The sequence below is a fragment of the Sander lucioperca genome, chromosome 1 (genome assembly GCF_008315115.2).
Source record: "Sander lucioperca isolate FBNREF2018 chromosome 1, SLUC_FBN_1.2, whole genome shotgun sequence".
Taxonomy (NCBI): Eukaryota; Metazoa; Chordata; class Actinopteri; order Perciformes; family Percidae; genus Sander; species Sander lucioperca.
In genome coordinates, this window is record NC_050173.1 from 35,710,994 (window position 1) to 35,724,728 (window position 13,735).

At 40.2% G+C, this 13,735-nt stretch overlaps 3 protein-coding genes across 6 annotated transcripts; all 3 read left to right on the plus strand.

Moving 5' to 3' along the window:
• Nucleotides 1–408: 408 nt before the first annotated feature.
• rack1 (receptor for activated C kinase 1) lies at nt 409–4,532 on the plus strand. Its single transcript, XM_031319494.2, has 8 exons — nt 409–675; nt 1,191–1,362; nt 2,288–2,435; nt 2,870–2,965; nt 3,196–3,306; nt 3,673–3,813; nt 4,062–4,172; nt 4,423–4,532. The coding sequence occupies exons 1-8, from the start codon at nt 567–569 to the stop codon at nt 4,486–4,488; spliced, it is 954 nt and encodes a 317-aa protein (XP_031175354.1). The 5' UTR covers nt 409–566; the 3' UTR covers nt 4,489–4,532.
• A 362-nt stretch (nt 4,533–4,894) lies between these two features.
• On the plus strand, nt 4,895–8,268 carry nme5 (NME/NM23 family member 5). Of its 2 annotated transcripts, none has more exons than XM_031319508.2 (5): nt 4,895–5,284; nt 6,573–6,778; nt 7,667–7,767; nt 7,863–7,914; nt 8,080–8,268. In XM_031319508.2, exons 1-5 carry the CDS (start codon nt 5,147–5,149, stop codon nt 8,099–8,101), a joined length of 519 nt encoding a protein of 172 aa, XP_031175368.1. In that variant the 5' UTR covers nt 4,895–5,146; the 3' UTR covers nt 8,102–8,268. The 2 variants fall into 2 exon arrangements, with proteins under 2 accessions (XP_031175368.1, XP_031175367.1); XM_031319507.2 differs by having other exon boundaries at nt 4,896–5,284; nt 7,863–7,981.
• Nucleotides 8,269–9,618: 1,350 nt separating this feature from the next.
• hnrnpaba (heterogeneous nuclear ribonucleoprotein A/Ba) lies at nt 9,619–13,401 on the plus strand. Of its 3 annotated transcripts, none has more exons than XM_031319485.2 (9): nt 9,619–9,744; nt 10,260–10,495; nt 10,914–11,082; nt 11,182–11,340; nt 11,430–11,561; nt 11,671–11,761; nt 11,915–12,073; nt 12,183–12,268; nt 12,703–13,401. In XM_031319485.2, the coding sequence occupies exons 2-8, from the start codon at nt 10,275–10,277 to the stop codon at nt 12,251–12,253; spliced, it is 1,002 nt and encodes a 333-aa protein (XP_031175345.1). In that variant the 5' UTR covers nt 9,619–9,744; nt 10,260–10,274; the 3' UTR covers nt 12,254–12,268; nt 12,703–13,401. The 3 variants fall into 3 exon arrangements, with proteins under 3 accessions (XP_031175345.1, XP_031175347.1, XP_031175346.1); XM_031319486.2 differs by having other exon boundaries at nt 9,665–9,805; XM_031319487.2 differs by lacking the exon at nt 12,183–12,268.
• Nucleotides 13,402–13,735: the final 334 nt, after the last annotated feature.

Consider the following 13,735-nt stretch of genomic DNA (forward strand, 5'->3'; position numbering starts at 1 on the left):
TACAGAGTAGTTAATTGAAAACACAGCTAAAATAGAACAAGGCAGGTATAAAATAGGCCTACAAGAATAAAAGTTACAGTGTAGTGTAAGAAATCAACAATTACTTGATTGAAAAAATAAACCAGAACTTCTAGCCAACATGTGGGATATTGTTAATCGTGAAACTCATTATTTTGACTTTTGTGGCTCTCATAAAATATTGTGATGACCAGTCTATAAATCTGTAAGTGCTATGTATCAAATGCATCCCGATTAAATGTGTAAAATGCAGTCATGGTCATCCATCAGATAACTCACTAATATATTTTCTTATATATCATTTTTCTTTTTATATATTTTTTCTTGTACCATACTTGAATAAAGTTTTATTAATATTGTTCGGTAAAAGCAGTATGAAGTCTACATTTCCCAGAATCCTCTGCGGGCTGTTCACCCCTCATAGTTTTTGCATCCGGGTCTATGCTTCCTTTTCCTCTGTGCACAGATGCGATGAGGACCTAGGTTTTTCTGGACCTCAGAAAAATCCGAATCCATCCTTGTAAAAGGCACCACCCAACCTCGCCAAAATGACCGAGCAGATGACAGTGAGGGGGACCCTTAAGGGGCACAGTGGATGGGTCACCCAGATCGCCACGACGCCCCAGTATCCCGACATGATTCTGTCCGCGTCCCGAGGTGAGGCTTCCTCCGCAGGTTTCGCCAACATGGCTAGGTTAGCATTAGCCAGCTAGTTGGTTTGCGGGTGTAACGTACGATAAATGACAATACTGGTGTGAGTGACTCACAAAATATACACGAGCAGCCACTAATGCGTGTAATGTTGGTATACAGTAGTTTATGTAGACAGAATCTGCTCAAACTTAGGAGAAAGACGCCGGTTATCCAAGCTAGCTAACACTCGAGCGTAAACTGTAAATCAGCCTCAGAAACCCACAGCGCAAATGCGACACGTTTAATAACATAAGTGTAGTGTAAGCGTAGTTCTATGCTCAAATGTGTGAATCTGGCAACAGTCCGGTCACGAACAGTAGATTGAGCCTGCTGTTTCTAACGTTAACTGCCTAAATGTTTGACAGCTTTCCTTGGAAATGCACTTGCACAATGAATCCCTTGCATTGGCCATGTCAGCGGTTTACAAAATGAAATGTGGACACTTGAATTAAACAATATCCTGGATGTTTGTTTTCCAGACAAGTCTATCATCATGTGGAAGCTGACCCGTGATGAAACCAACTACGGCATTCCCCAGCGCTCCTTGATGGGCCACTCTCACTTTGTAAGTGATGTGGTCATCTCCTCAGATGGACAGTTTGCCCTGTCCGGTGCCTGGGATGGGTGCCTGCGCCTGTGGGACCTCACCACGTAAGTGCAAGGAGTGGAAATCTCTTCAGTACTGGTCAGATCTTTGGGGTTTAAGGTTGTAAGCTGTTTCCTCTACATTTACTGTAGATTTGTTTGTGTCCACATTAAAGTTTAACAGGAAAGTTTGCTGCAAGGAATTCTGGATGCATGAAATTAGATCTGATGTTGGGTCTATAACTGGTGCATGAAACGAAAGAACGCCATTTCTAGTACTGGTTTCTGAATTCAGTAATTCAATGCCATCACAAACTTTCTGTAATCAAACCAGGTGACAAGTATGTTGTAAAACTTGAAACTCATGACCTAGGCATGGTTTAGCTTAGGAATCACAAAAGTATGCCAAAGTAACGAGTTACATTCGGTCAGCTTGGCTTCAATTAATTGTGAATCTCATAGCTAAGCTACATCAGGTCTTCATCAAGCCTTTCTCCATACCATCAATAGGTCAAATCACTTTGGTTAACTTTTCAGCAAGTTGATGGATCTCATAAGGACAGAGCAACTTAATTACAGTACATATGACCTACGTGTTGGTTGAACAATATGGCTAATTATCTCTATTTAAAGTCAATCTTGCACCTTAACAATTATGCATTTCTCATTAAATGTTGTTACAAAAAGTTTGGAATAAAGATATCTAGATGCCAAATTTATGGATTGAAGATGCTGCCAGTGAACACCGTCTTTGAATCATTTTTAACCCAAAAGATAATCCATTACACATGTACATTCTCCAGCATTAAATTTCGTAATGTAAACACAGAAAATAGATTTTAAGAAAAGTTGGCTTGACTCTTTAATGTGTGTAGCTTTTGGAAAAGTTCTTAACAGGTGTAGCGATATTAGACAAGCTTCCTTCTACTTGGGTGTCTTAAGATGTGCAACCATTTTGAGTTCTGAAATGTTTGGTGTGGTGTTTCCCTAGTGGCCTCACCACCCGCCAATTTGTTGGACACACCAAGGATGTTCTGAGCGTGGCTTTTTCTGCTGATAACCGCCAGATTGTGTCTGGCTCCCGGGACAAGACCATCAAGCTGTGGAACACTCTTGGAGTCTGCAAGTACACTATCCAGGTGAGCTGCCAACTCATGTTGATGTCTTGTGAGTAGCAGTCGGTCTCTTTCTGTTATTGGAACTAGTTTTGTGGATTCAAGTACTGGTTAATGGCCTTGCACTTGTTTAAATTAGAAGTTGAAACTTGGCAGTCCCTACTTGGAAAACCAAACTGCCCTTACAATTAGAAGTTCAAATTGATGTCAAATGGAAACAAATGCTGCTCACCTAGTCACCACTGCTTTTACAAGAATAGCATTCTGCAACAGTTATGTTATATATACTTTGGTTGGTTGAAAATGAATATAATCTAGTTTTCATGTTGCTAATAAGCAGCCAAACAAAACGCTACTTAAGACATCAGTGTTTTCCCCAAGTTGCATGGTTTTCATCTGGCCATTTAAAAAAAACAAATCCCTAATGTTGGTTAACCAGAGACTTTCTCAATTTGCAGGATGAGGGCCATTCTGAGTGGACATCTTGCGTGCGCTTCTCCCCCAACAGCAGCAACCCCATCATTGTCTCCTGCGGCTGGGACAAGATGGTCAAGGTACGTTGCTTTTCTGAAACTCGTGTTTTTTGCCTTTGAGGTCTCTTGTTCTCTGTGGCTTAAAATGAGCCTGAATGAAACTTAAGTAATTTGTTTGCCCAGTGATATGGGAAAAACATGTATTAATGTATTACCTGACCACCTCAGGTCGAGAGCACAACCCATATAGCTTTATATGATGGTCTTTATACTACAATAGTGGTGATATAGTCTTTGTCCTTTGCTCCTAGGTGTGGAACCTGGCCAACTGCAAGCTGAAGACCAACCACATTGGCCACACTGGCTTCCTGAACACAGTGACTGTCTCTCCTGATGGTTCCCTGTGTGCATCTGGTGGAAGGGTATACAATATATATATATATATATATATTTTTTTTATTATTATTGTAGACTGCCACATAATGTTTTTCGATCTTTTCTCCACCATTCTGAACTCAATTAAAGCACCAATTTAAGTCCAGCGCAGGTTTTAGCAGTGATGAAAACTTTCAATGCATCTGTTTAACATTGATGATAAAGAGGCTGTTTCTGAGGTGTGACCTGCACTTGGACTGTTTATTCGGCACCAACACAATGTTGGTGCTAAATAATTGTAAACATTATGCAACAAACTCCCTAGTTGTTAGCTGTTGAGCATCATGCACTTATTCTAAATCGACTAGATTTATAAATATGGTTATTGAAGCGTATTTTCTCTTTTGATCTAGGATGGCCAGGCCATGCTGTGGGACCTGAATGAGGGCAAGCACCTCTACACCCTGGACAGTGGTGACACCATCAATGCCCTCTGCTTCAGCCCCAACCGTTACTGGCTGTGTGCCGCTACTGGCCCCAGTATCAAGATTTGGGTAAACGTCATCCTAAAAATCTCATGACTAGTATATGGTCCATTAAAGCTACAGTGCAAAGGGCAGTGATGAAACTTCAAATGCCAACTGTATTCTTTGATGATAAAGAGGCTGTTTCTGAGTTCTAACCATGACCAATTTGTACTTTGTGGAATTACTTTTGGATGCATTTTCTTTTCATTGATCTGATGCTACTTCTGAGCAGTTACTCAATGCACTGCCTCTGGTGTTTTCTTCTCTTAATGTAGGATCTGGAGGGCAAGATCATTGTGGATGAGCTGAGACAGGAAGTGATCAGCACAAACAGCAAGGCTGAACCCCCACAGTGTACTTCCCTGGCATGGTCTGCTGATGGACAGGTACAACACACTCGGCTCTGTAGGACCTTTCCAGTACAGATGTCTGGCTTTCCCACTAATTGGTGGCTTAAGTGTTTACCCCCAGTGATTATACCCATTCACTTTTAACTCTGATGTCAAATGATGACAGTCCTGCAAATATGAGGGGAATTAAAAACACAATTTATTTTTATATTCATTTGCTAACTATACATCTATAAAATTACAGAATTTGAGTAATCAATGTTCCTCTATCCCACTTTCTTTCCAGACCCTGTTTGCTGGCTACACTGACAACCTGATCAGAGTGTGGCAGGTCACTATTGGAACTCGATAAGAACTTTTCGTCGAAGCTACTTTGAATAAAAGACTGTTTGAAAAGAATGTGTTCTGTCTTGGTTATAACACTATCAATGATTATAATACATAAAATAAGATGTTTATTACAAGTAAAAAGAAGTTTTACTTTATTTCACCAAACTTGAATAACCACAGCAGGGGCAATAATGCATTCCAAACCTCAACAAAGCAATAATGACAAAAGTCTAAGGACATAATCAATTTTCATCACTTGCTTTGCGCCACCATTTAAATGTTAGTGTAAAGAATGTATCCTCTATGCATACTAAAACTGGAAGGTGAATAAATGAATGTCCTAATGCAAATGGTAGTGAGATTCACCCCAGTGTCTGGTAAATTGCATCGGTTGACCTGCTTGGATTGCCGTAGATTTATAATGGTATCCTAGCAACCCAAACAGACATCAAGAACGGAGGGCAGTGGGTTAAACAGCAACAGAGCAGCTCTTAGACATTTTTAATTTCGTACTAACGTTACTTATTAAATTTACCAGCTAATGCTACACAACGTTTAGTGTAACCCAACTGTTACTTATGTAACGTTAGAGCTAATTACTGTCTAACGTGAAGTTTAGTTGAAGGGACGTAACATTATTAGCTAGCTAGCCAGCTAAATGCTACAGATGCTTGTGTTGCATGCCGGGAAAGATGGACCAAACTTCTTATCCTCGCATCTTTGTGGAAAGAACTCTGGCCCTTATTAAACCAGATGCCATCCACAAAGCTGAGGAGATTGAGGACATTATCCTCAAATCGGGCTTCATTATCCTGCAGGTTGGTTCAAATGTCCCAGAAAATACAGCCGTGACAGTAGGCGTATTAAACATGAACATAAACAATGTGCGATATTTAGGGTGTGTTGCAGCGTGTCAGGAAGAGTTTGATCCAATTAATTATTTTTGAGGCAATAGTTGGTGTAATTATCTGTTATCATAAGTTGCCCCTACATAAACAAGTAACGTTACGGCGTTTTTTCCAAAGCCTGAATGATACATGGCTGATTTGTCTCATATGTTGTCAGCACATATGTTGGCTTAGCGCATAGCTATATGTGGCGTCACTGTGTCCACGTTCGGACACATAGGCTAACGTTCTATCAAAATATCTGTTCAAATATAAATTATCTATTAATGTTTTCAGTTAATTTAATGGTGTAAAACTAAAGTGTAACTTCTTACCTTTCTAACGGTATAGTGGTTAGTTTAGCTTTTACTTTACAAGAGCCGGCTAAAGTATGCTATCAACGGTGAATTAGCCGTGCGCTACCCTTGGCCATAGCCGGACACGCCTATCTCCTCGCTGTAAACACTGGCCGTTTTAGCTATGGCCGTTGCTGGTTTTTAGGGGGTCAAGTCCCATCAATGCTGTCAAAACTACCGGATCGTACTTCCGTCCTTCACAATAAAATGACATGCTTAAATAGCTCTGAACTATGCAATAAAAGCTCTTTAATTTCCAGTACAGTAAAAATAGAAACGTTTTAGAGGAAAAGATCGTCGCCCGAGCGTTCTTACTTCTTTTCCTCATCAAAGTAACTTTCATACACTAATTAGACAGCTAAATGTACATGTACATATAGCTAGGAAAATTCATACGTAGATTGTTAGATGGGTATAGATCATAGACTGTATATATTAGTCTATGGTATAGATCAATTCTGCTAACATTTTTGGTGATGATCGGAAACGTAAAGTACCGCGAAAAGACCGGAAAGTGCGTCAGGTCGGAAGTGTCCGAATATGGCCAATAGCAGCGAGTGGTGTCCGAACGTGGACACAGCAACGGGTTGTGTGACAAGAAATTGACGTTTCAGGCATTCATTATATAGTTTGTCCACCAGAGAGCGCTAACAATGTCCTGCTCAGCACGTATGGTCACACTTTCTGAATAACCAAATTTAAAGGATCTTTATCAAAAAGTTTTTTTTTATTTAAATAAAAAAAAAAAAAATAGGATGATAATATATCTATATAATTATTAGGATTAAGGCAAATGCTGATTCCAAAAATCCAGAATCAGTTCACATTTCACAGAAGTGTCCAATACTTCATTCTTGTGGCAGAGGCGGAAGCTGCAGCTAAGTCCAGAGCAGTGCAGTGACTTCTACGCAGACCAATATGGAAAGCTCTTCTTTCCCAGCTTGACTGCCTTCATGAGCTCTGGCCCCATCGTTGCCATGACTCTGGCCCGCAACAACGCCATCGCCCACTGGAAGTCCACCATAGGGCCTGTCAACAGCACCAAGGCCAGAGAAACTCATCCAGAGTGGTCAGTCTGTTAACTTTTAAGGTGTTGATTCAGTCTTTTGTTTTGTTGTCTGTTCCTTCTATGGCATATGTTTATATATATATATATATATATATATATATATATATATATATATATATATATATATATATATATACATATAATAATTAATGTAGCTATTACAATTGTGGGCATTTTGACTAAATCACTGCCTAGAAGGGCTAATGGAAAGAGGGGTGTATACACAAACCAGGCCTGTGATCTATCCCATGAAATCATACTACAGTAGACATTTCTTACTTACAAAACAGGCTGGCACTAATAAACAGATCTATAAACACTTTGAATAACTACTATTCCTCTAACACAATGAAAGTTCTGTATGTGCCCTATATTTATTAGTGTTTGAGCACATCCACATTAGGGTGTTACAATACTTATATTACTATTAGTATTATTATAAAAATTAAATATTACTTCATATTTCCGTGATATCATGGCACCAATTCTTTGGTCAGACAGAATGAGACAGGGAGTGCTGTGTGGTGGACACATTATATTAAACAAAATATAATGTTAGGTCAAACATATTCTTGACAGTAGATCCTCTATATGGTTTTGAAAAAGTGCTCATAATATTCTCTGTGGTCTTGCTACTGTGTATTAAACTTACAATGCAAAAGTTTGATCAAGCAGCAGTTTAGATATTTGCACATACATGTGTAATTGATTGTAATTCTGGGCCCCAGCTTCTGATTATCAGTACATAGGTCACCATGCCCTGTGAGTGTGACTCATCCTGCTTGATTCATTGTTTTGACCTAATTTAGAGGGGTAAAGGTTTGCAGTCATGACAACCCTGGCAGAGATATTTATATGAATGTGTGATATGATGTATTTTCCCCCCAGCCTTAGAGCAAAATATGGCACTTCTGACCTTAAAAATGCACTCCATGGCAGCGAGTCGTTTCATGCGGCTGAAAGGGAGATCAAATTCATGTTCCCAAACTGTAAGTAATACACACAACCACACATACTGTTGTTTGTATAGAAATGTAGTATTGAACACTTATGATTGTGTACCCCACATGGTTTCTCTCTGCAGCTGTAATCGAGCCTTTTCCCTCAAGAGAAGCCACGGCAGAATACCTGAGCAGGTATGTAAACCCAACTCTGCTACGTGGACTCACTGAGCTCTGCAAGTACAAGCCACACAATCCCTGTGTAAGTATTTGATGCTCAATATTTGAAGATATACAGTTATTTATTAGCCAGGTATTTATTGGTGTTACCATGTTATCCTGCACGTTTGTCTTCAATAGATTTGGCTTGCTGACTGGCTGATCAACAACAATCCAAACCAGCCTCAAATATGTGATGGAGCCATTCTGGAAGAAGCACAATAACAACAGAGACAAAAGGAGCCCAATATATAATTTCAGACGTCATTTTTTTTAGACAAATGTATCTGTTCCGTACTATGATTAAACAAAATGTCTTTTCAGCACTAATCATCTGTTTTGTTTGCTTTCTGGTAAGTTTGGCCTATTTGTAAACCACTTGTTCTTCCTTTAACACTTCTTCAAATGGTGTGACTTGATTCATAACCTAAAATGTATGCAATAAATCAAATATCTCAGATTTGTTTATTGTTAACAATGCGATCCCACCAGGTCTAACAAATCAATGTAGTAAATCAGCCAGTCGGTTTAAAAGTGTTTATTTAGTGAGTACGATTGCACCAAATTAATTGGATGAGTTGCATGACCTGTGTTAAGTTGATAACATTAACTAAGTAGGACCAAACACTCATATAATAAGATGTTCTGGTGTACCATGCTTCGACCAGCTTCATCTCTTGTTGCTCCTCTGGAACTGGTTTGCAAACACAAAATCAGCTTGTAAAGGAATTACATAGGCATGGCCATCTAACAAATATGTTACTGAATCAACAAAGTGACTTCAGTTGGTCAAATTCAATTCAATTCAATTCAATTTTATTTATAGTATCAAATCATAACAAGAGTTATCTCAGGACACTTTACAGATAGAGTAGGTCTAGACCACACTCTACAAATGAGCATTAAGGTATTTTATTCAGGGGGCTTTAGAGCAGTTTGCGTGTTAATTTACAGATTATGTAGGAAAATAATCTCAATGACCATTGCAACAGTAGTATTATGTGTATTTTGATAGTTCTCCAGCAATCAAATATTAAATACAGAAAAATATTTATTTTAATTATGTGGCTTTAATCAGTATCTAAATGCATTTTGACTATAGGTTATTTGGTCTGTATGTAACCTATGATTGTAGCTTTGTGTGTACAGTATGGGGTTCCTAACTCATTGTGTAGACAGAGGGCTTCTGGTAATTGGCTGTATATAAACTTGACAAAATAGTGTTCATTGTGAATGTGAACATAGTCCCTGCAAAAAAAAGCATCTTCATATGTGCCCATGTAGGCCTACACACATAAAAGGCTTGGTGACAGCTTTCTATGAGTTAATCTATCATTAATGTTCATACAGAGATACTAAGATCTACATTTTGGACATTTTTCACATACCGTCCTTTTCACAAACCTGGACTAGACTTGACTACTGTTGCATTGCCTTCATTTTTGTCAGATTCAGAGTGAATATCAGTACAAGTCAGTCCAATTCTAAGAGTAACGCTTTTAAACATTATTCAGTACTAGCAATTCATCATTTTTTTTTTAAATATGCCGTGAAAAACTCTTCTTCATTAGACGCAGAAAGGCTAATCGGAGTTCCTTCCTGTGTGTTAAGGGCGTGAACATGTTCTGTAAAAATAAATGGACGTGTATGTAATTGGTCGGTGCAATGAATGGCAGCAGTGACCATCCAATCAGATGGCTTCTCTGCAGAAATTGCGTTTTTTTCTGCCGGTTCTAGAAAACCAACCACGAGTTGTCGTCGTGTGGGAGAATCCATCTTGAAGAGAGCTCTCCGGTTGTGTGACCAGTAAGCAGTTTTTCCGTACTTCTTTAGCTTTGTTTTTTTTCCCCCCCCATTATATTGTCACGTAAGTACTGTGGTTGTTGTTGTGTTTTTTGTTGTTATTCTGGTAGATGTAGCTGAAATAGCTGTAATTGGTAGAAAATATAGGCCTATAGTGCGGCTAGCACGGCCTTTGCATTACGTAACTGCGAATTTTAGTTGTAACGTTAGTCCAGGCTTGGTTTATCAGTGTGATGCAGATGGTTACACTGTTTCTAAGCTTAAGCTCTACCAGAAGTGAACTTCAGATGCTGGGTGGTTATTGTGTTGTTTAAGTAAACGTTACTCAGTTGCCATTTGCTGGTGCTGTGCAACAAAAACGGCTCTTAAGAATGTATGGAACACGATCGTGCCGGGCAAAATGGTGGGAAATGCATGCATTGCCACCATGTAAATGGCGAAGCATGTACGGCATGAGGGATTATAAACCCACCGTGATTTAGTTTAACTCGATGCATATTTTTTTCTTTTGGGTTTAGGTATAATAGTGTAAAATGTCCGAGACAGAGCAACAGTATATGGAAACATCAGAAAACGGCCACGAAGTCGACGATGATTTTAACGGAGCCGAACACACCGAGGAGGGGAACGACGAGAGCGCCGTGAATGACTGCGGAGTGGGAGAGGGCGCAGGCCCCGACGCCGACGGGAATTCGCAAAACGGTGGCTCAGAGGGCGGCCAGATCGACGCCAGCAAAGGCGAGGAGGATGCGGGGTGAGTTAAAAAATTGTGTAATGTGAAGATATCGACTTTTTAAAATAAGCACTCGTGGTTTGGCATGTTTCTTTGTTCAACCGGCCTTTGTTGGCGCCATATGCAGAGCGGAGGGGGGGGATGGGCGCTTGTGCAGGGATCAAATCTAACATGTATTGGCTCACCAGAGACTACTGATATGTGTCTGATGTATCGTAGCGATTATTAGTATATTGAATTAATGTTGCAAAATAACATTTAGCTATAGCAACTGTAGCCTGCCTCCCTACGTCATTGGTACAACAGATGTTCTGGAACAGTGTGTACATTTACACCCCCCACTCCTGCCCAACACCACCCCCACTGGGCCATATATAAAGTTGGAGAAGCTGGCTGCCTGTAATGCTAAACATGTCCCTTTCTGTCTCTCTGTGCTCAGGAAAATGTTTGTTGGTGGTCTCAGCTGGGAAACGAGCAAGAAGGATCTTAAAGATTACTTCACTAAATTTGGCGAGGTGACAGATTGCACCATAAAGATGGACCAGCAGACAGGCCGGTCAAGAGGCTTTGGCTTCATTCTCTTTAAAGATGCAGCCAGTGTAGAAAAGGTGAGTGGGGAAGCAATTATGTCGAAGCCAAAGTAACTGTGTTTTACAAGACTGGCCATTTTCAATGTTTTCCTGTTTTTTTTTTTTTTTTGTTTTTAGGTCCTTGAACAGAAGGAGCACAGGCTAGATGGCAGAGTGATCGACCCAAAGAAAGCCATGGCCATGAAGAAAGATCCAGTCAAGAAAATCTTTGTGGGCGGCCTTAACCCTGACACCTCAAAGGAAGTCATTCAGGAGTACTTTGGAACCTTTGGAGAGGTATGGTATTCAAGAGAGATTTCAAGTTTATTTAGGAATTAAATGCTTAAGATATTGGCTGCTTCAAATTTAGTTTTCTTCTTGTGTAGGTTGAGACCATTGAGCTTCCACAAGATCCAAAGACAGAAAAGAGGAGGGGATTCGTATTTATCACATATAAAGAAGAGACTCCTGTCAAGAAGGTTATGGAGAAGAAATACCACAATGTCGGTGGAAGCAAGGTATTGGCACATTCTGCATGCAGGTGAAATTGGGTATACTTTGTTTCGTAAATTTTTGCAAAAAGTCATGTCACGCTGCAATGTAATGTGCTCTTGTGTGGTGTTCCAGTGTGAAATTAAAATAGCCCAGCCCAAAGAGGTCTACCAGCAGCAGCAGTATGGTGCCCGTGGATACGGAGGACGCGGCAGGGGCCGTGGAGGTAAGCACCCTTTGTGTGTGTGTGTGTGTGTGTACACCAGCAAGATCTTTAAATTAAACTATACTCAACTGTAGACTTTAAATTTGTGCCGAGTAACTGCCTGGGTCCTGTGTGCTGGAGAGTTGTGACAAAGGCCTCACCTGTTGTTTCTAGGCCAGGGCCAGAACTGGAATCAAGGTTACAACAACTACTGGAACCAACCTGGATACAACCAGAACTATGGCTACGGACAGCAAGGCTACGGATATGGCGGCTACGGCAACTATGACTACTCTGCTGGTTATTACGGCTATGGGGGTGGCTACGATTACAGTAAGCGATAAGTGCCCCCAGGGAACGAAAAAAGAATGAGAGAAACTTTATTTTCTTGGTCCTCCTTGTTGTACAGAAGAACTCAGTCCCTTTTTCTCTTGTCCTCCAGACCAGGGCAATACAAGCTATGGGAAAACTCCAAGACGTGGAGGCCACCAGAGTAGCTACAAGCCATACTGATCACACGTAGTGCAGGTATGCATTTTTGCATCATCCGTGGTAGTATGAGAACATAGCTGTAACCATTGGTGCCTTTTTGACCCCAAAGATCTCCATCTACTCTAAATCCATTCAAGCATTGTGGTGGGGTTAGGGTAGGCCGTGTTGTGGGGTCTGTGATCATTAAAGATGGATTCATTCCACCTGTCAGCCATCTTAAGATGCATCTCTACTACTTGATCAATAAGGGTTGAGTTGGTGGTGGTTGAGAACAGGAATAAGGACCGTTTCACCTTTCACCAGGTGCTAGGTGCAATAGTTAGCGGTTGTGCCCCCCCCCCTCCCCCCCAAAGTGTGTCTGTCCATTCACTGACCTGTCAAACTCATTCATGCACCTGTCTGTCTTTGTGTAATTGCATGCCGTATTTGGTTATTCTCAGTAACGTTAAGCACCGTGTTTTTCTCTTAAGGTCTAAAGTAAATAAGAAAAAGAGATCCATGGTCTGACCACAACCAACATGGGCTCTGGCTTTTCCTTTGGAGTTGGCAGAAATTTGGACTCATGCTCCATTTGTACAGATCAAGTGAGGAACTGGGGAAGCAAATGTCACTTTTCCACTTTTTATTTTATATTGTTTTGTGTCCATTTACATTTCCAGTGATGGAAGTGTTATTTTTACTGTACTTTTTGGTACCTTTTGAATCTAATGTATTGTATGGTTGTATTTTTACATGTCTACTGGATTTACAGATGAGCAGGAGCAAGAGCTTTTAAAGCTCACAAATAAAACAATTTCATTTTTTTTTCTTTTGGTGTTTCTAGATCTTTAGTTATTATTCTCCCGTGCTGAATGTTGGATGCGAGATGCATGGCTTCAGATGTGGGGTGAGGCAAAATAAGGGATTTAAACTAATCAATGGGTTCATTGTAAGCGTGTCAAGTGAATGTTTGCAGATGGCCTAGTAGACGAAGACAACCAGCATCTTTTTTTTTCGGCTTTTAAGGAGATTCTTCCCCCATCATGTCTGCAATTTTAAGTGGCTTTACTAGTGTTATTCAACTGAACGCAAGCCTGTTAATGTAAGAGGGTACTCCCTCTCTCACTGGAAACTCATTCCTCTAGTGTCTTGGGCAAATTGGTAGAAATAAACTTTTGGATTATATTACACATGGATCCTTTTGTTATTATTTGTAAAGTTAATGTTAAATGTTTTGTACTGTTAAATGGCTTGCTTGTTTTCGTCTCGAGTAATGTTAACCTCCCTACGAATGCCTCTTGTGGGAGAGGGCTTCACTACCTGCAGGATAACTGGCTGAGTGTTCCCATTCAACTAGATGTGAAACTGCGGTACTTGAGCATTTTTTATGAATGTGACCAGGAGTTAAAGATAGTGGTCTGGTAAGTGCTTATCTCAACCATACTGTGTATTGGAAACATGTTGCTGATCAATGTTGTAAGTTGGGACTAATTACTTCAAATATTGCTACTGTGGGTAAAAGAA